Below are 24,119 nucleotides of genomic sequence, written 5' to 3'. Positions count from 1 at the left end.
GCTGTACATTAAATATTGGTAGCAAGTGACACAGGAGGAGAGCTTACAATTTACTTCTTGGGGGTATATTGTATTATAGGAGGGGCAGTGACATGGGGTCTGGGGCACTTTCAAAAGGTTCAGTGCAATATCTGCCAGAAATTGGGTGAGCTTCCTGTAATAAGGTGACAACACTGCTATCAGCCCTATGAAGACTACAGACCACCTCTTCCTATGTTTTGTTTTCGCAGTCCTAGGGTGACAATCCCAGGTATTTGTTGTAGGTGAGTGTCAGAGGAGAAGCCTAATGCAGCCATGGACTGGCAAACTGCGATATAACGTTTTCATTCCTGAAATTATATATTAATGTCTGGCCCCCCCAGTCATATCGGGCCGGTCCCTGGTAGTACCGCTCCTGTATATATCAGGTTTGTGGTCAGTGATGGGCCTTGCGAGCCGGCCCTCCAGAAATAAATCTCCGGCCCGGTGTGGATGTATCAGCACGGTTTATTGAGCAGCATAGTCGGTGCATCCTAGTCGGAATATACGCAAGTCTAATACAGAGGGGTAATAATGAGCTGTGCACTATACAGAGTGAGGCAGGAAGAGGCTCGGACGTTCTCATCGGGGTTCCAGTCTGACCAGCAGCTACATCGTCAATTCCTGCAGAAGAAGAAGAGATGGAAGTCAGCAACCACAGGAGCTAACACTCTGTTATCCCACCAAATCTCGGCCCAAAAGAACCAAATAATATTTATAACACATTCAGTGGATGGGGTGTCCTGAGATGCCTCATTCCTGTATTTGGAAAAGATTTTGGTTTCTACAGCGAGAACCAAATCTCGACAATCTGCCCCCAACCAAATATTTAGTAAGAGATCCCAATGGCCATATGGTGGTCACATGACTTCATACCCCCAGCGACTTCGCTCTAGGCAGCTTTACATCTGGATAGATATCTGTCAGCCACAAAAATTGGAGAATTTGTATTGATTTTTGCCAAAATTTCAAAAAAACTTACGTGGCATCGGTGTTAGCTTGTGGTAGATGATTTTCTGAGCTTCTTCTGCAATCCAAAAACCGATCGCCATCTTTATAGCAGCATATTTATAGGAGGGTGATTAGATTTTGTATGGCGGTGATTGGTTGCTTTACCGCATTTACATCCAAGTGGCAATCAGAAAATCTAATTACTGGGTAACCGATCGCTATATTTGGAAGTACTCTGCCGATTCACCACCATTGTCCGGAGGGAACCCTCCAGAAATTTGTATGTATTACACACATTAGGGGGTCTATTTATAAAACAGAGGATGAGACATTCCGTCAAACATTACCTTGTGGGAATCTTCCAGTTCCATGTGTTTCAATGGCAGTAATTCATTCCCACCTGGGAATGTTTTAGAGAATGTCAGCTTAATAGGGCCCTAGGACTAAGGGACATATTGAACCTGCAGTGAGCTGAAGTGGTCTGCCATGGGCTCCGCTGCGGTCCCAGCCTGAATGGGGGTGGTTGGTACCCATTTTTTGCACATGGCTGAAGCAGATTGCAGCGCAGTTTGCAATGTTGTGGTCTAAAGATCTGCACCGCCACTGCAGCTGCAGGCGTGATTTGCCTCTCCTGGTGACATAGCATTAGCTTGCTATGTATCTGGGAACTGCAAGCTGAGTACTTTGGTACTCCATGTCTGAAATTAGCCCAATATATATAGCACTTTATACACTACGTCTATACACATGGACACATTTCTTACTTTATATTTACAAAAATTTATATTTATATACTTTATATTTGTGAAAAAAAAATAATGATTAGAAAAGCAATCCAAGGGCTCTGTTTATAAATTATATCCCAGTCAATCGGCTCATAATATTCATTTATTTTCTATTGTGACAGCTGTGCACTTTTGACAATTGGCCACTAGGTGGCAGAAGAGTCAGTGTTTTATTTGGAGACCTGTAGAGAAATATAAGCATCTGTCAGCAAATTTCAGAGGAATTGACTGGGGGAATCATTTATAAATGGAGCCAAAAGAGGTTCAATTATAATTTAAAAAAATATTTTTTTTTCTTAGCACACTGTCTTTCTATCACTAAATAACTGACACTGATGGGAGGAGAACCAATGGTACAGTTCTTGCTGTGACCTAACCCAAAACGGAAGTCTTATCACTGAGATATCAGGAGTCCATGGAGCACTTATTCTGCACTTCTCGGTTATTACAATTACAGGAAGTCAGGAATAATCCTCGTGATAAAAGATGCAGATTGGAAACAAGGTAATAATACACTTTGTGCCATTTCTGTAAATCATAGCAGAGGATGTCGGTGTTATTTAAATTAAAATGCGTCTGGTATGATAATGATAAATATTAATTTCCTCCCCTTCCTGATCTTTGTTATGTGGAACTCATCCAGGGAATGACACGGCCGGGAAGAATTCTTACCATGATGGCGTTTACAATGTCGTTGTTGTTGTGTCTGAGTGCCCGCACCGCCTTTGCCCGAGAAACGTTGGCCTGCGCCATCACCAGCTCGATGTCTCTGACTTCTAGTCCCATAGCTGTATATCAGGTGACTTCCTGTGCCTAGGCACTCCTATCCTGTATTCCCATAGCTGTATATTGGGTGACTTCCTGTGCCTAGGCACTCTTGTCCTGTACCCTCATTGCTGTATATCTGCAGTGTGAGATCTCAGGCACTGCTACCTCTGTCAGTCTCCCCTGATTAGAAATACAATTTGGTGATGTCACCACTGTTCTCCTTGCTGGAGAGGAAGCTGCACCCGAGGACCTGGAGTGCAAGGATCTCCCCCCTTTACCTTTCTACGTCTCAGGAGATGTAGTTCTGGAAGTATGCCTACATCAGGAGTTCCCAGCAGCTGTCATTGTTAGAATTTGGTGATGTCATTGAGTTATAAAGCTTTTTCAAAGCATAGGAATTCTATAAATGAAATTATAAATCCTGGGATATCTTCAGGAAAAGGAGAAACAAATCTTAACATTTCCTTGTGGTTACCTTGGCTTCCCCGAATACGATGTAGATATCCGATGCCGGGCTCTTGAAGACGTCTGGCTTGGTGATGACAAATAGAATGTTCTTAGATTTGCGTATGGTGATCCTGGTGACTCCGTGTATCTGCCGGAGACCGAGCTTGGACATGGCCTGAAGGGGGATGGGAGGGAAAAAAGAGAATGAGATTGGTTGATGTCAAAGAAACTCAAAAAATTGGTCACTTACCATAGGAGGGGGGGGGGGGGGGGTTGTCCTTTCCTATTTCTAATAGATTTATAAAAATGTCAGCAGGACAGGATGTCAGGGTGAATCTGGGCAATATAAGATCTGCCCAGGTAACAGACACCTGTGGGATGAATAATTCTGTATCTATGGGGTGAGGGGCAAATGGACAACCAAACCACCAGACTATGGAGGGGCCAGGAAACCATAAGAGGTCTCCGACCCTCCGCCTCATTCTGCCATCAAAAAATCCTTTCTTATCTTTATTTCCATTTAAGTTTTAACATTTTGCTACATATAAAGTTATATAGGTTATAAAAAGACATAAATCCGTCCAGTTCATTCAATAGAGAAATAAACATATCCCAGATATAAAACCTATAGGACATAGTTGGTCCAGAGGAAGGCAAAAAACCCCGGGTACAATTTGCTCCAACAGGGGAAAATAATTCCTTCCTGATTCCATGAGGCAATCGGATGTTCCCTGGATCAGCAGTCTCTGTTATTTTATCTATATTAAATGTCATTTGCCACTTGGCTGCCCAATCACACAGTACATCCAGGTCTGCTTGTAGATTATAGACATCCTGTATGGACTTATATAAGACTGAAAGATCCTCCGTGCCTATAGTGAGCTCTATGTAACAATAAATGCCCCCCCTCCCGAATCTATGATCCTCCTCATACAATCTGAGTTGAATTGTGCAATGAGCTTCCAATGGGTCGATATAATAATTGGCTTCATGCAGACATAGATTTCCCTAGGTGGATGTTTTGCAGGTAGAAATAGGCAATCCAATTCTCTTTTTAGGATTTATAAATCCAAGACCTTATTACTAAATTAATTAATACTAAATCTGAACAGAAGAGAAAATAAATGACCAAAACATAAATGCTGAGATCAATTCTCCTAAATGTCTCTGGGTTTTCCCCCAAACATCGGGAATGTCGTCAACGTATCTCAGCCACAGGCACATTGATGCCCTGAACTCACAATACCAAATACCAGAATCTCCCCAGTCCAGGGGCAATTACACTTCAGCATGCTGGCTGCCCCCAAAGCATGGCATTACCCCGGAACACTCAGCTGCCTGTTGTCCTGCTTCATGCAACATTGACGATTATATTATAATACCATGAAGCCCCCATTCTGCATCAGTGATTTACAAGTCACTTATCAGTTATAGAACACTTGGGGTCTCTGTACATCGCTCACTTGTAACTCATTTGTACAGTTTTCATTGGATTCTTATGTACAATGTGTCGACATTTGCTCACAATACACATACAATATACATTTTCTAATTAAATCCAATGGACTGATGGGGGAATTTTTATTTTTTGGAGAATAATAAACTGCTAAATGACTGATTTCAGAATGTATGACCCGGGTGTTTTATATTTTCTCTCTGAAATGATTGTTCTGTTGCCTATACATCGTGCAATGTGCATGGGACCGGCATGTTGTCAGTACCATGGTCAGCGTCCACACAATTCACTCGGCTCATGAATTATTCACTCACCTTTCTGGCCTTCTTCTCGCTGCGGCTCTGCTTGGCTTTGCTGACGCATTCTTCTCCAGAACCGACACAGTGGGCCAGCTGGTTCTGTGGAGACACATTGGGGAGATAGTAAAGGGATCAGGTAGACAGAGGGGTAGATGGGCTTCTGGGGGCCGGACGCTGAAAAATGCAAATTCAGCTAATTGTTATATATAGTAATGTACTGATCTGTGCCTGGGGATATTTCCTTTCCTTCTACCCCTGCAAGTCAGACATTCTATCGGGAAGTATAGTGATACTGGGCAGCAGGGTGGCTCAGTGGTTAGCACTCTGGTCTTTGCAGCGCTGGATCCCAGGTTGGAATCTTGGCCTGGACAATATTTTGTCCAGGCCAAGTTTGTACGTTCCCCCCCGTGTCTGTGTGGGTTTCCTCCGGGTACTCCAGTTTCCTCCCAAAAACATGCAGTTAGGATAATATGTTTCCCCCCAACATTGTCCTTAGACTGTATTAATGACATATGACTATGGCAAGGAGATTAGATTGTGAGCTCCTGTGAAGGACAACTAGTCACATGACTATGGACTTTGTGCAGCGCTGCATAATATGTCAGCACTATATAAATACTGTGTAATCATATTAATAAAACAAATGCAATACATTTCCAATAATCCCAGGAATTCCCTTATTTCAAAATAAACCCTCAGAATTATTATTATACTTCTAGCTTCTTATATATCTCTGGAACACAAAACTATCATTATCAGGGAAATGTGATATTCCATTGGATGGCTCCCATATAAAATATCCCGGTCTCGCATGCTATTGGGTTGTATTTTGGGGCGTTCAATGGTGACAACTGATTCAGCCAAAGTATCTGGTCACTGGCCCGTACAACATCTCATTGGGGATTTCCCCCTCTGCTCCTATAGGAAGGGTACAGGAGGTGCTGGCACATTGTTGGTGGGGTCGGCCTCCAGTGGTGAGGTTGGCACTGATTGGTTGTTAGGGTGGTGGTTAGTAATTCTAATTCATCCAGCTAGGACCCATCTAGGACTCTCTATTTATAACTAATCATGCAAAAGTTTAATGAACTTGTTAGAAAGATGACAACTTGGGATTAGGTTAGGGTTCACCATTACCATGAGTTTGCTACAAATCCAAAGGGTTTATAAATCATGAATATTTGCAGAAACTTTTCATAGGTTCACCACCAGGAATACGAAACAACCTATCGGGCAGTGTGTGCCAACTGGGTCAGAGCCAATGAAAGAATGGATAACCCAGTTCCTTCAATATAAGAGGGGGGCTGATAAGGAGAAATATTATCCTATTCTGTATTCTTTATATCCCCATTGGCTCACATTCCCTGTGCCTGGCTTCCTGTGCCTTTTGTTTGACATTATCTAGCTTATTCACCCTACAAATGGCAAAAAAAGAAGGTTTGCCCAATCATAAACTTTTATAGAGTTGGATACTCAATTTATAAATTCAAGCAAACTTTATAAACTAAACTCAGGCAGGTTTTCTCCCCGGTGTAACCGTATAATGGAAGCATAATGACTGAACCCATCCATCGGACCCATTCTGCTGCCAGTCCTTTGGCCAATAATAAATCCCGCTGGGATTTGTCTGGGAATGTCTGCACTGTACCTGGCTGGATGATGTCCTGGGCTCGCTCATATCCGGCTCCTCCAGTTCTGGAAGAGAGTCATCATTGCTTTCCGTGTCATTACAAGATCCTGCGACAACACACAGATAACAGAACAACATAGCGAATTATTGGCAGGGTCTTCAGTTACACAGTTGTGCGTTTTAAAGCTAAAGACCGAAAACACAAAAAAATCCCCACGAGGTAAAAGAAAACCTGCAATAAATTTGTGGCTCCCGGTGGCTTTTTGTTTTAGCTCCGCACGGCACCACAGTTCCTGGGGATTCCCATGATGAAGTGAGATATAAAGTGTGCACGGATTGCAGCAGCCATGGAGGTGACCTCTTTATAGCCACTATATGCAGCCAGGACTGTCTGTGGTGCAGCACCCCGGATGGTCCTCATTATTACATGACTGAGTCTATGGCAATGTTTCTCAACCTTTTTACCGTAACACTAGGAACCCTTAAAATGACTTTTAGGCTTGGGGAATTCCTTAATTTGTATATCCACAGATCACAGTATATTAGCGTGGTGGTCAGTGGGAAGAATTCCTCTTACATTGCTGGCAAATGGGACCACAAAAGACAATTTATGGGGTCAGCTTCTAATGTTGGAGACCTCACTCACAATCCTAACCCCCAATTCACCCCAAATATGTTCCGTAGGGTTGAGGTCAGGTACTAATGGTGGGGATTTGCCCCTATTGGTGAGTTCAGGTACTGATGGTGGGAATTTGCCCCCTATTGGTGAGGTCAGGTACTGATGGTGGGGATTTGTCCCTATTGGTGAGGTCAGGTACTGATGGTGGGGATTTGCCCCTATTGGTGAGGTCAGGTACTGATGGTGGGGATTTGCCCCTATTGGTGAGGTCAGGTACTGATGGTGGGGATATGCCCCCTATCGGTGAGGTCAGGTACTGATGGTGGGGATTTGCCCCCTATTGGTGGGGTCAAGTACTGATGGTGGGGATTTGCCCCTTATTGGTGGGGTCAGGTACTGATGGTGGGGATATGCCCCTATTGGTGAGGTCAGGTACTGATGGTGGGGATTTGCCCCCTATTGGTGGGGTCAGGTACTGATGGTGGGGATTTGCCCCCTATTGGTGAGGTCAGGTACTGATGGTGGGGATTTGCCCCCTATTGGTGAGGTCAGGTACTGATGGTGGGGATTTGCCCCCTATTGGTGGGGTCAGGTACTGATGGTGGGGATTTGCCCCCTATTGGTGAGGCCAGGTACTGATGATGGATGAGAAGACCTGGCTCACCCCAGAGGTGTTCAGTGGGGTGAGGTCAGGGCTCTGTGCAGGACACTGGAGTTGCTCCATGGTGACCCCATGTCTTTATGGAGGGGGCTTTGTACCCCGGGGCACAGTCATGGGGGAACAGAAAGGGTTTTCACCAAACCGTGACCACAAGGCTGGAAGAGTACAATGATCTACAATGTATGATGGAAGATCACCAGGACCCCTCCCCGGCTGATATATTTTTTTACCAGGAGGTCACCTAAAGACACCTCAAACATGGCCCAGTCATACCATTACCATGCTGTGTTTGGGTACCAATCTCCTTCTCCCCGGTCTGTGTTACCTCTATGTCCGAGCATCTCACAGCCGCGCTGCCTCAGGAGTGGTTTGGTGATGCCGAGAAGCGTCATGTCGGATGTGTCCCTTAGGAGAGGCATCTCCTGGCCCCGAGAGGTCAGCTCACTGTCACTGGATGAACTTGGCTCGGACGGGGGGCAGGTCAGTTGGATTTTCTTCCCTACCTTCTCTTGAAGCGGAATGGTGCGTGAGCAGCGGCTGGGTAGCGGGGTCTCTGTGCTTTGGATGGAAGCGGTGGAGCTGCTTTCCGGAACTGCTGCAAAATGAAAAAAAAAACAGATACCGTAATTGGGGCATTTTTCATTATTTATTTCTATAAGCACTTTGCTTCTTCTGCAATATGGGGGAACTTTAAAAGCAATGTAACTTTCTGTAATTTACATTTGTGTGATAGAACGGCTGCCGCCTTTTCTGTGACATTTAAAAGTAACACTGCTCGGTATATTTGGAATAATAAGAGTATGACCCCCCTCCTATGCATTAAAAAAAACCTATACATAGGGCCCGATTTAATAAAGCTCTGTAAGGCTGGAGAAGATATACTTTCATCAGTGAAGCTGGGTGATCCAGCAAACCTGGAATGGATTTCCTAAAAGTCATTGGCTATTAGTAAATGTTTAAAATCCTGGACCAGATCCATTCCAGGTTTGCTGGATCACCCAGCTTCACTGATGAAAGTATATCTTCTCCAGCCTTACAGAGCTTTATTAAATCGGGCCCTATGTATAGGTTTTTTTTAATGCATGCCAACATCATATGTTAAAAGTTTTTAATTTATTGTAAATATTAACCATAAAACATTGCCATTGACCAAAATTACATTCAAGTTTTAAAAGACACAATTCATTTATTCCATATGACAATGACCTAGGTATACAGCCTGCCCACGTTTGATATACTTGATATCTCATATATCATACAATACTATAGATTTCCTGGTAATTGGCCAAGCTGAATATCATGTACGATGTTTGTGTTTGTGTCCAAACTCTTATCTTGGTTTGATATACAACCCTGCAGTTTGTGGATTTTAGTCTGAGATTTAATGTAGTATTGTATGATATATCAAGTATATCAAACACGTAAATAGTATACTTAGGTGATTTTGATATGAAGTATATATATTGGGTCTTTTAAAACTTGAACGTAATTATGATCAATGGCAATGTTTTATGGTTAATATTTACAATAAAATAAAAATGATTTAACATGATGTTGGTATCCATTAACAAAAAACCTTATACATTGGGGCTGATTTATTAAAGCTCCTCAAGGCTGGAGAGGATACACTTTCATTAGTGAAGCTGGGTGATTCAGCAAACATGGAATGGATCTGGTCAAATATTGAAAACATAAGTTAACAAATAGCTAATGACTTTTAGGAAATCCTTTCCAGGTTTGCTGGATCACCCAGCTTGACTAATGAAAGTGTATCCTCTCCAGCCTTGGAGAACTTTAATAAATCGGAGGCATATTGCTTATTAAGAATAATACTTATAAGAGGTCTTTGCCGCATCATCCTGGGGGAACTCCATTGGTGGTTAATCAAAATCTTTGCAAAGAAGATAAATTACAATTTTATTGTACTTTAATTGCAAACAATGACCTATTATTAATATAAATTAAAACATTGGATTGTTGTCGATGGAAACTATTGGACTTTGGTCATATTGCCATTTTTGCACCACTCAGTCCTGGTGTAAATCACTTCTTTAGGCAGATGTCCGATTATTGGATGAAACATATTAGGATTTCCCTTAGGAAGAGTTGCTGTTTTGTAAAGCATAATGGAGCTATTTCTTTTGTGTTTTGTGTTTGTAAAAAGTGAAGATAAGGTAAGAGTAGGATTCCTTCCCGGTAATAAATACATCTAATACATTGTTTGTGACTTGTTGAATTTATTAATGATACTGTATGTTTCTATGTTAGTGTCTTATACGGTTCTCCTAATCCCCTGAATGAGTCCATGGAGCGAAACGCGTCGGTGTCAAAATAGAGTTATTATTATTATTATTAATAAACAGGATTTATATAGCGCCAACATATTACGCAGCGCTGTACAATAAATAGGGAGTTGCTCATGTTTATTACGTTATTTACAAAAATATACTCTTTAGCCATTTAAAATGTTTTTTTTTACACTTATAGGTCGTAAAAAGTGCCCGGTGGGGTTCTGAAAACGTTATTTTATAGAGAGGTTCCAAGATCAAACTTTAAGTTATTTTTCATTGTAAACTTACCGGAAGAAAGCTTTTTGGTCCCCAGCATTTCAGAAGCAGGTTTGACCACCTTTTGGTCGATAGGACTTCCACCAGGCAATGGGAAAAGAGATTTTGCAGGAGGCACTTTACTTACAGGGGGTTTATCAGAGTCCAGACTATTTTCAGCGGGAAAGATTGTATCTTCAGTATGGGAAGTTACATGCATGGAAAGGTCATTGTCCATTTCCTGCACCTGGCGATTCACCTGGCTGCTGTACTGATCGGCTTGAGACTTCTTGGAAGTCCTCACATCACCGTTATAGCTGCTATTTACACATCTGTCCTGTTCTGTGCTATACAACGTAGATTGCCTGATTGATTCACACAGTGACAGATCACAACGAGTATTCTCCATTGGTTTCTGAGAAGCAATACGTTTCTCTTGAGTTGATTCTTCCTCAGAAGAATTACTACCGCCCATCTTCTTAGAGCTGGATGCTTTGGATTTCTCACCTATTGGTTTCTCAGGTTTATCCAGACATCTTCCAAATCCTTGCTTTTTCTCCATTGCACCAAACCCTCCATCCTTCCCCTTGGATGTAGAGAACGATACTCGTGGCTTCTCAGGGTCTACAACCTTGACTGCTGAGGGTGCAATTCTAATGGGCTCTGAAGGGCCACATCGAATGCTTTGATCATAAGTCTCTGTTTTACCGAAGGAACCTTGCAGCATCTTCCTCATCTCTTCAATGTCATTGGACATTTCCGGAATTAGTGAAGCTACATCAGGGAAGGCACTATCAGTGCGCGGATGGACATCACGTCCTGAGATGCTAGATGACGCAGGTTCTGTATCCACCATCTCTGCTAATTCTTCTGGGGCTTTAGTGGTAACTTGCCTTGAGACATCATAATTATTATCAGAATGAATATTAACATTTTTTTCTACATTGTGTTTAAGAAGTGTTTGAGATTCGTGGTTCTCTGATTGATCTACAGAGTCTTTGGCATATCTGGATGGGGTGGTATTTATGGGTTCAATTGGATCCTTTTCTAATAACTCTTCAATAGTATTTGGTTGTGCAGAAGTACAACTAGGAAGCAATATTACTTGTGTGGGCTGACTTTTGTCTATTTCAGGATTTATTACACTGGCTTCTTGCTTCTTAAGGCTTTCTAAATTATCAGCTTCATTTGCTTTGTTACTGCCAGGAACAAAACTATCACTGTGCTGACTATTAAATTCAAAGTCCAACTTTTCATCCACTTGGGTAGTAGTTGGAATTTTCTTTTCACTAGTTACCTCTAAACAGCTTTCATACATTAAGTTATTCTTTATTTCAATGTCCAAGGAATTATCTTGCTGTAATTCATTCTTTTTAGGATGGGGGGCGCTCTCCCGGTCTGGTGGTTCTTTACACACAGAATATTCATTTTTATCTTTGGATTTGTTTGTTTCCAAATTTGCAAAAGTTTCACTCCCTGCAGACGTTTCCTGCATTTGTAGGACGGGTTCATGACTGACCCGAATGTCTGACTGTCTGGGTGAGGGGCATTGCTCAGATTCACCTTTAACTTCACTAAAGTTTTGGTCACTTTCTGTTGCCTCCTCCTGTTTGTTATATTTGAGGGTTTCAGGAGATTCTGTAGTTTGATTCCTCGGACTGGCTGATTGAGAAGTTACAGAGGAAGATTCTGCTGATGAATCTTTGTCTGCTTCCTTGTTGGTTTCGGGTCCATTTGTTGGTTCTGGGCTGTGTGGTCTCAGTGGAGAATTGCTTTCACTTTCTTTAGCAGATTCCCCAATAATAAAGGAATCCAAAGCATCTTCTTTATCATTTCCATGAATTGTCTCCTTATCTTCCCCAGTCACTTGTTGTATTGATGGCTGATCGCTATCACAGATGTTGGCATTACTTTGGAAAGTATTTTCCTCACAACTTTCATTAACATTTGTCTGCATGTTGTCTTCCTTCACTTCTGGATTCTCTTTGATGTAAGATGTCTGGTTTGTAATGTAATTGGCAGCTTCTTCTTGTTGTCTATAGATTTCAGCAAGGAGGGTTGTGCGATCTAACAACATGACGTCTTCTGCATCTTCCCCGGAGTCATAGCATGCAAAGACGCATTCTTCTTCAGGGATGTCTTCTGATGGAGAATCTTTTATTGTCTCTGCTGGAGGAGCAGCCTCAGTCACTTCTTGTGCTTCCGTCATCTTTACGTTACTTTCTTCTGAGTTCTCTGTCACGCCGGGATGAGCTCCATTTTCTTCTGTCTGTGATTGCGTTTTCTCAATCTCTTCCTGCTGATCTGCAAAATAATTTCCATCTTCTGCTAGCCTTATGGCCATGGATGTCTGCCTCCCGCTTTCCTCTCTTTCTCTGCCATCATCCTGCAGATTAGGAGTAGTAGTGTTTAATGGTGGAAGAGAATCTAACTCTTCGTCAGTGTCGAAACAAGCAATCAGACATTCCCCAACATTCCCAATCCCTGCTTTCAGAACCAGGTCTATCTCTGACGAGGAGGTGGACTGTTGCTCCACCGGACTGTCGGACCAGGTCCTAAGGGCCCCATGTCTTTCTTCTAGACTCTGCGATGCATCGAAATGCGGCTGGACTTCTGACGTTACAACCAGGGTGCTTCTAATGGGTTCCTGAGCTGCATTGCTGGTGCTGGAGTCTTCAAGTTCACTTGAACTGTCCTGGATGGTAGAAGTCACCTTGGACCCCGAGATTGGAAAATCACGAGCAACCTCATAGGGCGCAACACCATCACCATGTTCCTCATCACTATTTAATAAATCTTCACCTTGAATTGCAACAGAATCTTCATTCAATTCAGAGGTTACATCCACATCTTTTTCTACATTTTCCCCTGCATCTGCACAGCTGATATCAAGAGCAGCAAAAACCGCGCACTCCTCGTCGGTCTCTGACATGTCTGAAGAAGTTTCCATCTCACTCTCACATCCAGAATTTGATGAATCGTGCTGAGATTTGGTTGATGCTTCGGGGCCATGGGGGTCAGATTCGGTTGTTATAGCATACTGCTCCGTGCTGTATCTTTTCTCATCTTCTTCCCCATCGTACGATGCCGAATCTGAGGACTCCGAGGTGTCATCTTGGTAAGCAAATGATTCATCCACGCCTTCATTGATAGAAGTTTCCGATAAGGAATGCAGATAGGAAGCTGAAGTGCTGTCATCGTTATCTTCCTCTTCTTCTTCCCCATAGATTACCTCACTTTCCACCGTCTCTCCTTGTGGAAACAACGTGATCTCCATGGACTCTGCTTCAAAAATCAAACTGCCCTGGAAGGGCAGCATAAAAGCCGGAATCATGTGATCATTTTCTGGGCCCGGTAAGCTTGCCCTTTCTGCGGGTCCTACGTTTGGGTTTGTAACTTGTAGGGCCCCATCGGCACCGGAGGAGCAGCTTGCCTGCTGTGGTGCCTCCTGCAAAAAGGTGCTTCTGGCATTAATAAATTCAGGACATAAAGGAATGCTTGTAAACGACGGTGCAAAATCTGTCTCCCATTCATCATCATCTTCCACACTGGATTGTGCATCGCTCGGGTAGCCATCCAAGAACTCCTCATTTTCTGGAGAGAAGTCATCTTGGTCAATATCTCGGTCGTAAAGTTCTGGAATATCTTCATCTTCAAGCATATCTGGGGACATACAACAGGGGTCTTCGGTAATGCTTTCTTCATGAGCAATTAGGTTGTCTGGGTAAGGGCTGGGAGATTCCACTGTTTCCCCCTCGCCCATCAGATTGGGGGAATATGAAGGAGAACCACTGGAAGTGGCAGATGAGCCCCAACTGCCACCCTCTGCGGTGAAATAAGATCCTGATGGTGATGTAGGGGGAGAGGACATATTGTCATTTTCCACATCCACCTGGTCATCATGTAAAGTATTTTTGGAAGCGGAATAATGTTTAAATTGGTTGTAGATGCTTTTGATTGGTGTGGACGGAGCCGTGGTGTATGGATCTGTATCTGCGTTACATGCGGGGTTGATCTTTAATGACTGAATGTCGCTTTCTTTAGTGCTGCTGGATGACTCTTTGGTGGGTTGGAGATAGGAAGGCACATCAGCTACTGCTTCACCCTGAGAATAAAATCCACCTTTCAATACATATTCCTTACACACGTCATGGGATTCAAAGTGCAAATCATCCGGAGACACGTTGGCTTCCTGGACACTTTCCTCTTCTGAATTCTCCTCCAACATTTCAGCTTTTGGGTGATGTCGGTTCCTCGTTGCTTCATCCATGGGGTTCCCAGAAGCTTCCTCATACTCAGAAATGATGTTGTGCCCCTTACTGACGGACCCTGCTTCCTCGTTACTACAAGAAGTCTCCTCCCCCATCACAATTCGTGTATCCAGCGTGTCCGGGGTTGTAGTCTCAGCATGTTCCGTGGCCTCTTGTTCTGGAGGTGCTTTGTCTGCTGTCTCGGTGGCCAGGTGAAGCTTTCCGGTGGCCCGTCCAGGTGGTGACTCGCTGCTGGCTCCTTCTGGTTGGGGCCGATCTTCTTCTTTGGCCTGCAGGTATGCAGACGCTAGTGCTTTGTCAGCGGTGCATATGGCGCTCACTATTGGGGATTCCTCCAATGGGCTCAGGCCTTTGGGGGTTGCGGAGTCACTACATGGGGTTGAAGCTATGGAAGCAGTAGGAGATAAACCTGCAAAAAAATAATCTAAATTAATAATTCAAAAGTGTTGTAATTGCAAGATTATGCGAAGGTCATGTGGTTAAAGAGCATGCATCAATTATATAGGAAAATACACTATAATTTATACAAGTATCTATAAAAATAATAAAAAGCAACTTTCCTACAATACTCACCTTCAGTCTGGAGCTGACTTCAAATTTTCTCTTCCTTGCCAGCAGGTGGCACCAGTCTTCTGAGATGCATGACAGCCAGCACCAATCAACTTACTTCCTGTGACTCTAGGCTGTCCTGGACCCCTGGGGTGCCGTCAATATGTAATCTGGCCTCCTGGACTGAGGGGGACTTACAGTGCCCCCTAGTTGAAGAGAAAGTACTGCTAACTGCCCCCCTTCCACCCCAAGGATAAAGAGAAAGGATCATTGTATCAACTTCAGAAAAAAACATATATATGGGGTCCCTTTTTTTATTTTCTTACCCTTCAGGGGCCTTCAGAGTGAAGGAGGTGACATGAAAGCTAGAGTCTCACTCTAAATCTATTTATGAGGAACCAGGAGCATTGCCTTGCCTTGAAATCTTTGGCCCAGATCTATCAAATCTCTCCAGGATTGGGGACATTTACTATTATGGAAGAACCTGGGCGATCCAGCATACCTGGAATGGGGTTCTTAAAATGATTTGTTATTATTTGGCAAAGGTTTTCAATCTTGGACTAAATCCATTCCAGGTTTGCTGGATGACCCAGGTTCACCCATGATAATCAATCTTCTCCAGTCCTGGGGAGCCTTGATAAATGAATCCTACTGTGTGAATGTGATCAGATTCATACCGGGGGTGACATACAAGGTGTCCTTGGCACTTTCGTTAGCATTTAGAAGCATTTGCATTGTATTACTAAAAGAAATATTGGAGTGATGATAACCAAGGAGCTATACGGCCAAAAAAATGTGAACCCTCCTGGAAATGATGGCGTTGGGTCAGAAGATGGATTGTAGGCTGTAATCTATAGGAGAAGCTGTCACCCCCCATTACATCTTCACCTATATATTGCAAAGACTTTGTTTCATTTCTTATTATCATTTATCATTATTTGTAGAGTGGAATGTTCTTTGTACACTGCCATGGTATAGGAGGATGCTATACAAAGTCATAATAATATCTCACAAGCTGTATTTGGCCAGCAGGGTGAATTCTTCTGGTTCCCCAGAAATCAATATTCACACAACCTGTGATGAGGTTCTGCGTTGTGTTGTCAGCTTTGTGTTGTATTATATTTTATATCATTATTGCTGAGCCGGCACAAAGTATTTCTGGCTCTGGGTCATGTGACTCCTCCCTGGAGCTCCGCACGATGCTCAATGCTGACGGCTGAATTCTGCTGGAAACTGCGCATCGGAAAACCTGCGAGCGCCTGACTATTGGGGGAAGGGAGGGGTAATATTTGTAGGTTGGGGTCATCATGGGGTGTTCAGGATAAAATAGAAATATGTTAAAATATCCCTGAAACCCCAATTATCAAAAGAGGTTAATTTTACCCTAAGAAACACTAATTCGTATCCCTCCCCATGAACCCCAATAAATAACCTCAACCCTCCCCCAAATACTGAACCCCAACACTTATCCCTCCACCAAATCCTAACACTAATCCAGATCCCTCCCCCTGAACCCCAATACATAACCCCTCCCCCAAATACTGAACCCCAACACTTATCCCTCCACCAAATCCTAACACTAATTCGTATCCCTCCCCCTGAACCCCAATACATAACCCCAACCCCCCCAAATACTGAACCCCAACACTTACCCCTCTACCAAATCCCAACACTCATTTGTATCCCTCCCCGTAAACCCCAATACATAACCCCATTTCCCCCAAATACTGAACCCCAACACTTATTGCTCCACCAAATCCTAAAACTAATCCAGATCCCTCCTCCGAACCCCAATACATAACCTCAACCCTCCCCCAAATACTGAACCCCATCACTTATCCCTCGACTAAATTTTAACACTCTGCCTCAAATACTTAACCGGGATCATTCCCCCAAACCCCAATACATAGCTCCAACTGAACCCCAACACCTAATCCTCCACCAAATCCTAAAACTACACGTGTTTCAAACTCTATCACTGAACCCATTTCCTTCCCCCAAACCCCAACCTTACTCCAAATACTGAACCCCAACACTGAGCCCGTATCCCTAAAACCTTAACACATAACCCCCCAAAATCCTCCCCAAACCCCAACACCTAATCTGTTCTCCATCTGTTTCCTTCTCCTAAACCCCAATAAAAAACCCCAACCCTCCCCCACACACCTCAACCCCCAACTGATCCCTAATTCCTTAACTCTCCTACATACCCGTAATGGGATCCCCAACACCTGACCCCAACCCCCAACTGTTCCATAATATTTACCCTTCACCCTCCCCAAACCCTAACTTGTACCCTTCCCTTCAACCCCAAAACACCTTTACACACCAACACAACCCTAATGGGTAATTCTACCCCCTCCCCAAACCCCAACATTTATTTTCTGCACTTATCAGACAATGGGATATTTACCAGGCGGAAATAAGAAAAGATCAATAAGGGCAATATTCCTCCACTGCCGCAATGGTGGGGCAATATTCCTCCACTGACACCAATAGTGGGGCAATATTCCTCCACTGCCGCCAATGGTGGGGCAATATTCCTACCACTGACGCCAATGGTGGGGCAATATTCCTCCACTGATGCCAATGGTGTGGCAATATTCCTCCACTGACAACAATGGTGGGGCAATATTCCTACCCCTGACGCCAATGGTGGGGCAATATTCCTCCACTGACACCAATAGTGGGGCACTATTCCTACCACTGATGCCAATGCTGGGGCAATATTCCTCCACTGACGCCAATGGTGGGGCAATATTCCTCCACTGACGCCAATGGTGGGGCAATATTCCACCACTGATGCCAATGGTGGGGCAATATTCCTCCACTAAACGCCAATGATTGGGCAATATTCCTCTACTGACGCCAATGGTGGGGCAATATTCCTACCACTGAAATTAATGTTGGGGCCCCATTCCTCCCCGACACCAATGGTGGGGGAATATACACCCCTATGACACTAATGACGTGAATCTATCCCCCACCATTGTTCCTCCTTCTGACCATTCTCTGGGGGTCATTTTCGGCCCCCCAGGTCACAATGGGCCACCCTGAAATAGGAATGAGGGTGAACCGACCCTTGGAAAGTTTTGGGGTCCCTGGTATATCTGGTCATATCAGGCTGCACAGTGACCCCTACAGGACAGATGCTGAAATTACAGGATAAACCACTGCTGGGTGATTTTTGTCTCATTCCTGATCTTTATATTTGTTTCAAGTCTTTTGAACCCGGAGGATCGCATAACACACAGAAAGCTGTGAAATTTTTACAATCACAAATGCGCCCGATCCTTGCCATGAAAGGTGACATCGGAGAACCTTCCCGATAAGGACCGTGCAGACCTCCAGACTGCTGTCAACACTAACTTATCCATGTCACATGACACACAGCCTATCAGCACCTTACAGGAGGGTATATCGTGGTCTAACCAATCAGTGCCACCCTTACCATCCCCCGCTGATGTACCAAATCCCTATATGTGTCACTGAAAATGTTCATGTGTGCCGCAGGAAGTAGAACCCATCAGTGACACAGGGAAACCAACATAAGGGAGAGTGACAACCCTGCTGCTATATGTAAAGCAAGGGCTAAGCGTTGTCAGCCTGCAACATGATAGACTGTTACTGGCAGGATCACAAGTGCAGCTGAATGTGAGTTCTATTGTTCATCACTGCTAGAATAAATGTCATCAATGCCATAGAGAATCACCAATCAGAGCTTCAAGCCAACCAATGATTTGCTTACTCCTTCCCTTGTTCCTTCCCACCCCAGGGCCACCATCAGAAATTCCTGGGACCCCTCACTTATGTCTAAATGTTCCAGCTCGAAAGTTCAGAATTACCCCTTGCCCCCCCCAATGGTGGCCCTGCCCCCCATCAATTTCATATTTAGGATTCTGTAACGTTGTCACTGGGTCTCTGTGCTTCTCAATGCAATGCTGGTACATCATACAGAGTGGGAGGGGCCAATAGGGTGCTGTACATAACATGACAATAATGTACAGCAGCTATGATGCAAAAAGTGGGCTGGGTCTTGGGGAGGAGTTATGCAAATAATAAAATACTATGAAGCTGGATGACACTCTGGAGGAGTGGGCGGTCCTAAGCAGATTGTATTTGCATACAGACCACCCTAGGTAACACCCACATGTGACGCAGAGCCTCCATAATTGAAAGAATGTAAACCCAAAAGGGGCGGAGTCAGACAAGGCAGGGAGTGGCCAGTTATGAGACGGGTTCTGTCTGACTTGCTGCAGCTTCTAATGTACAGTGTGAGAAAAATTCCTGTCATCATTTACAGCATTCATTGGGGTTTAACTCCTATAAATCTCAGACCCCTCCCCCATCTCTTGGTACATCTAAGGGCCCAATTACAAATATCGAGGACAATCTCAGAAGTGGGTCAGGTGAATATTTGGAAAGTGGGTCGCCGACATGGGGGAGGCCTTGGGGAAGGAGAACAATTTAGGAGAAGCAGAAACTTTCCACAGCAGAATCTCACGAGGTGCAGAGGGCATCACTGCCAGGGCCCACGGCTGCCATCCAAGGGCCCCACTGTCCTATTATACGGATGAGAAGTCCAGAAATTGTTTTTTTTTTTTTTTTATTCAAAGCCGATTCTGCCACCTTGACAATGAAAATGCCCCCCGTACAGTATGAAGAACCCCTCCAGGCCTCACACCAGGGGGTAAATCTACCCATCTCCTGCCATCCAACGGGCAACACAACATCCAAATCCAATAAATGCAGAACTGGCAGAATCCATCTACAGAGCGTGGCCCCTACAAGACGTCTGTGCCACCTGCAAACAATTCAGGGGTCCCAACCTATAGAAGGCCTGGCATGTCAGGTACAGACAAGACATGCTGGTGCCATGGCAGGATTGAAACATTTCAGGTACGGCACCTGGGCACAGTCCTCTGTGTTGTCCATTGTATTTCTACAGTGATGGGCCCCTACCCATGAAAGATACACACAGGCCTGGCATTGCCAGGGTGGCAAACTGATGTCATGCCCGCTTTTAGAGATGTCTATTGTCCCTTTACAAACAAAGGCCTGGCATGTCATGGGGCAAGCTGGGGCCATAGCAGGATTGGCACCTTTCAGCCCTGGCACATGGACCCAGTTCTTCAAGATGTCTATTGTCCCTTTACAAACAGTTAACCCTTTAGAGCCATAGAGGTGCCACCAAGGCCTGGCATGTCAGGAGGCAGACAAGCTGGTGCCCTGGCACATGGGCCCGGTCTTTCAAGATGCCCATTGTTATTCTGCAAATGATTAACCCTAAAGGAGCCCAGATTTATAGCAGTGACACAAAGGCCTGGCATGTCAATTGGCAGACTGATGCCATGGCAGGACTGACACATTACAGCTTGGCACATGGGCCCATTTCTTGAAGATGTTTATTGTCTCTTTACAAACAGTTAACCCTTGAGAGCCACAACCCATGGAAGTGCCACCAAGGCCTGGCATGGCAGGTGGTGAGCTGGTGCCATGGCAGGAATGGCATGTTTGAGCCCTGGCACATGTGCCTGCTTCTTTTTCAAGATGCCCATTGTTACAAATGATTAACCCTAAAGGAGCCCCGAAGTGACACAAAGGCCTGGCATGTCAATTGGTAAACTGATGCCATGGCAAGGCTGGCGCATGGACCCAGTTCTTTGAGATGTTCATTATCCCTTTACAAGCAGTTAACCCTTAAGAGCCCCAACCCATAGAGGTGCCACCAAGGCCTGGCATGTCAGCAGGCAGACAAGCTGGTGCCATGGCAGGACTGGCACAATCCAGGTGTTCAGCTATCTACGCCATCTGATCTGCAGATCTCGCTTGCCGGTGTCACGACCTCTGGAGATCCCTCCTAATCCCACCTGATCCCTCCTGATCCCTCGCCCTTCCCTTGCCCCATTATCCCTGCCATGCTGCCAGTCCCCCCCTTCTCTCGCTCACCTGTCCCAGCCTGCATCCCCCGGACATCTTTCTCCGGTTCCTCTTTCCTGGAATCCACTGGCATTGTGTTTTCCTGGGAATTGATCCCGGCTGGTGCTCTCTGGGGGGATCAGTGTGCGGATGGAGGGCTCAGCGCTGTCTCTGCATTCCCTCCTCCTAGACGGAGACGCTGCTGGCAGGAGGCTGCGCACTGCTTGCTGGGAATTAGTGATAGCGCTGCTGGTGATGCTCAGTCATTCTGCGTGATGTCAGCACCAAGGATGGGAGTGCGCAGACACTGCAGAGGGTGGAAGGAAGGGCCCCATGTGTCCCTTTCTGTGTCACTGCTCCATTGTATCCCATTATTCACAGCTCAGCCAATCACAGGCCACCATCATCCGAAACAATGTATCCATCACTGGAAGAGAGGAAACCATCAATCCTGGAAGATCCAATACAAGGCTATGGGAAGAATATAAATATTTACCCCCCACCCCCGGAGAAATATGGGGGCAGAAATAATAAAGAGACCCTGTCACCTTCACATACACCACACATCATACGATTTATTATTCAGTGACACCAAAACCACGACATTGTATCACAGATCACCCATGGATGGATTTTAGTCTGATCGATCGGGACTTAATATTATCAATAAACAGGATTTATATAGCGCTAACATAATACATAGCGCTGTACATCAAATGACAGATAGATACAGTGACACAGGAGGAGGGGAGGAGCCTGACCCGCAGAGCTTACAATCTAGTCAGTGGGGGAAATGATTGCAATTCATATAAAGAGATCGATCAGATTAAACAGATGGATTGTAGATTGCAGCATTCTTCATGCGTCGTATCCTGCGATATTTTATGATTGATGATGGATTGGGATCGCTCATCAATCATAAATCTCTGTGTGTGTGGCTGACGTTACCTCCAAATCTGCTGACACTTCCGGGTGTGTCGCTTTCACAGCTCATTGGTTCACCCCACTTGTCTCTGCTGGGGAAAGCAATCATGTCAGATGGAGGAATTATGGGGAGCCTGGAGGTGGGAGGGGCCAGAGAGAGCTGGGGAACATCCAACCAATAGCAGAGAGAGCTGGGGAACATCCAACCAATAGAAGTGTGGGGGAGCCTGGAGGTGGGAGGGGCCAGAGAGAGCTGGGGAACATCCAACCAATAGAAATGTGGGGGAGCCTGGAGGTGGGAGGGGCCAGAGAAAGCTGGGGAACATCCAACCAAGAGAAGTACGGGGGAGCCTGAAGGTGGGAGGGGCCAGAGAGAGCTGGGGAACATTCAACCAATAGAAGTGTTGGGGGAGCCTGGAGATGGGAGGGGCCAGAGAGAGCTGGGGAACATCCAACCAATAGGAGCTGTGGGGGAGCCAGGTAATGGGAGGAGTCAGTGAGAGCCAAGGAAGGACAAGGAGATGGGAGGAGCAGGAGAGAACTGGTGAATATACAACCAATAGGGAGCCAGTTGATGGGAGGAGCCAAATAAGAACCAAGGAGATGGAATGGATCAGTGAGGTTAGGGAAACATCCAGCCAATAAGAGCCATGAGGATCAGGTGATGGGAGGAGCCAGTGAGAGCTGGGGTTCCCCAGGAGGGGCAGTGGGTTACAGCAATGTCATGGTGGCAGATTCTGGTGCTTATTAGGGCAAATGTTAAAATTATTTATATTTAATATTTGCCCTTTCTGCTAGGACAGGATTTTTTCTCTGCTGCAGTTTATTATTATTTATTATTATTATTTTCAGGTCTTGTCCCTCCCCCAGCCTCTGATTGGACAGTGAAAGGTGAAGCAGCAGACTGATAAGCTCAGCTCTGTCACTCTGCTCTCTGTTCCTATCAGCAGTCCTTTGTACTGTAGCTGATGAACTAATTGGCTCCTTGTGCTGCTTTTTCCTCTCACACCGCAGCCCTGCTGTGGGGGAGGGGTCACGTGCAGATATGTACACCGCTTGTATTTAAATATTTATTGATTACAGAGCTGCATTGATCAGAGTTTTCCATATCTGCTCTGGAGCCTTAAGAATAATAGGTGCGACATAATAATGGAAACCAGGAATGTGCAGCCAGCCAATCAGGAGCGATTATTCTGTATAAGATGGAATCACTCAGCAGTAATGGAGTAAATGGTCTCTATGCTCCTGAGTGGAATGAAATATTCATGACCAGGGGTGGGGGTAGGGGGGTGAATGTAGCTCACATTTCACCCGGTCAGTCCGGCACTGTCAGATCCAAGTGCAGAGAATGTCAGCGCTATCAGGGCGCAGAAATGTGGGAACCAATCAGGAATCACCTTCCATTCTACATTCCCAATATCAGCCAAAGGAAGGTGAATTCTGATTGGTCACTGAACAGCATTGCCCTAAGCTCGTCATGAAGAGGACCTGTCAGGAACTGTACAGATCTACATCCAGCGATGGGATCATTTATCTGCCTTTTAATATTAAAAGATAATTCTGCTGCAGGAAGGAATGGGCATTTCCTCAGTCTCCTGTCTGCCAGTGCAGCTGATCCAAGTGCACCCTAACAATTTATCAGTACAGAGGCTGATCTGTGTCAGATATTTGCGTCACACATCGGGATTTCCAGGATTGTGTCCCCTCTGATCTGACATCTCCATCCAGGAAGTAGACGGTGACCCTGGGTGATGCCTGAACAAAGATGGCGCCTCCTTCTAGAGAGGAAAGCAGATGAAAGCCTTGTCATTGGTAGTGCTGTGTGCAGGTCCAGGATTGGCTGATACACAAAGGTTTAGGGGGATAAATGCTGCCTTCACTGGCTGCATGCTTAGAAGGTGATGGTATATATATAGCAGACAGGGGACACGCGGAGTCATGTGACCCCTCCTGTGATTGGCTCCCATGGGACATTTATATTTAGTTTGGCAGAGATAACGCAGGAACGCCCTCCCCGGTTTCTGGCGCGGTGATGCAATGAGCAGCAATGGCTGAGTGAAGTTACCAAACATTTACCATGACAAGCACACACGTGTCACATGTATGTACCTTATATAATGCGCCCATCCCTGGAGGGGCCCCTGAGATCTCCTGAGCTGCCATTGGTCAGACGCCGTCCTCTGCGCATCCAACACCGAAACTTCATGGATGTCTGTGGGGGAATTTACAGGTGAATAACACGCGTGACAAACGCTACAGCTACATATCATCCATAGCCA

General features: G+C 45.0%; 1 protein-coding gene across 1 annotated transcript; it reads right to left on the bottom strand.

Moving 5' to 3' along the window:
* Window positions 1–468: 468 nt before the first annotated feature.
* LOC140331771 (uncharacterized) lies at window positions 469–24,031 on the bottom strand. The gene is given in 9 exon segments (XM_072413043.1): window positions 469–642; window positions 2,427–2,683; window positions 2,982–3,144; window positions 4,740–4,823; window positions 6,370–6,458; window positions 7,957–8,226; window positions 10,211–14,857; window positions 20,947–21,343; window positions 23,950–24,031. Coding segments are annotated over 8 exon segments (5,589 nt in total). The 5' UTR covers window positions 21,011–21,343; window positions 23,950–24,031; the 3' UTR covers window positions 469–627.
* Window positions 24,032–24,119: the final 88 nt, after the last annotated feature.

The sequence above is a fragment of the Pyxicephalus adspersus genome, chromosome 5, assembly GCF_032062135.1.
Source record: "Pyxicephalus adspersus chromosome 5, UCB_Pads_2.0, whole genome shotgun sequence".
NCBI classification, from domain to species: Eukaryota; Metazoa; Chordata; class Amphibia; order Anura; family Pyxicephalidae; genus Pyxicephalus; species Pyxicephalus adspersus.
The sequence above is the reverse complement of the archived record's forward strand: the minus strand, read 5'-3'. Positions and strand labels throughout refer to the sequence as shown.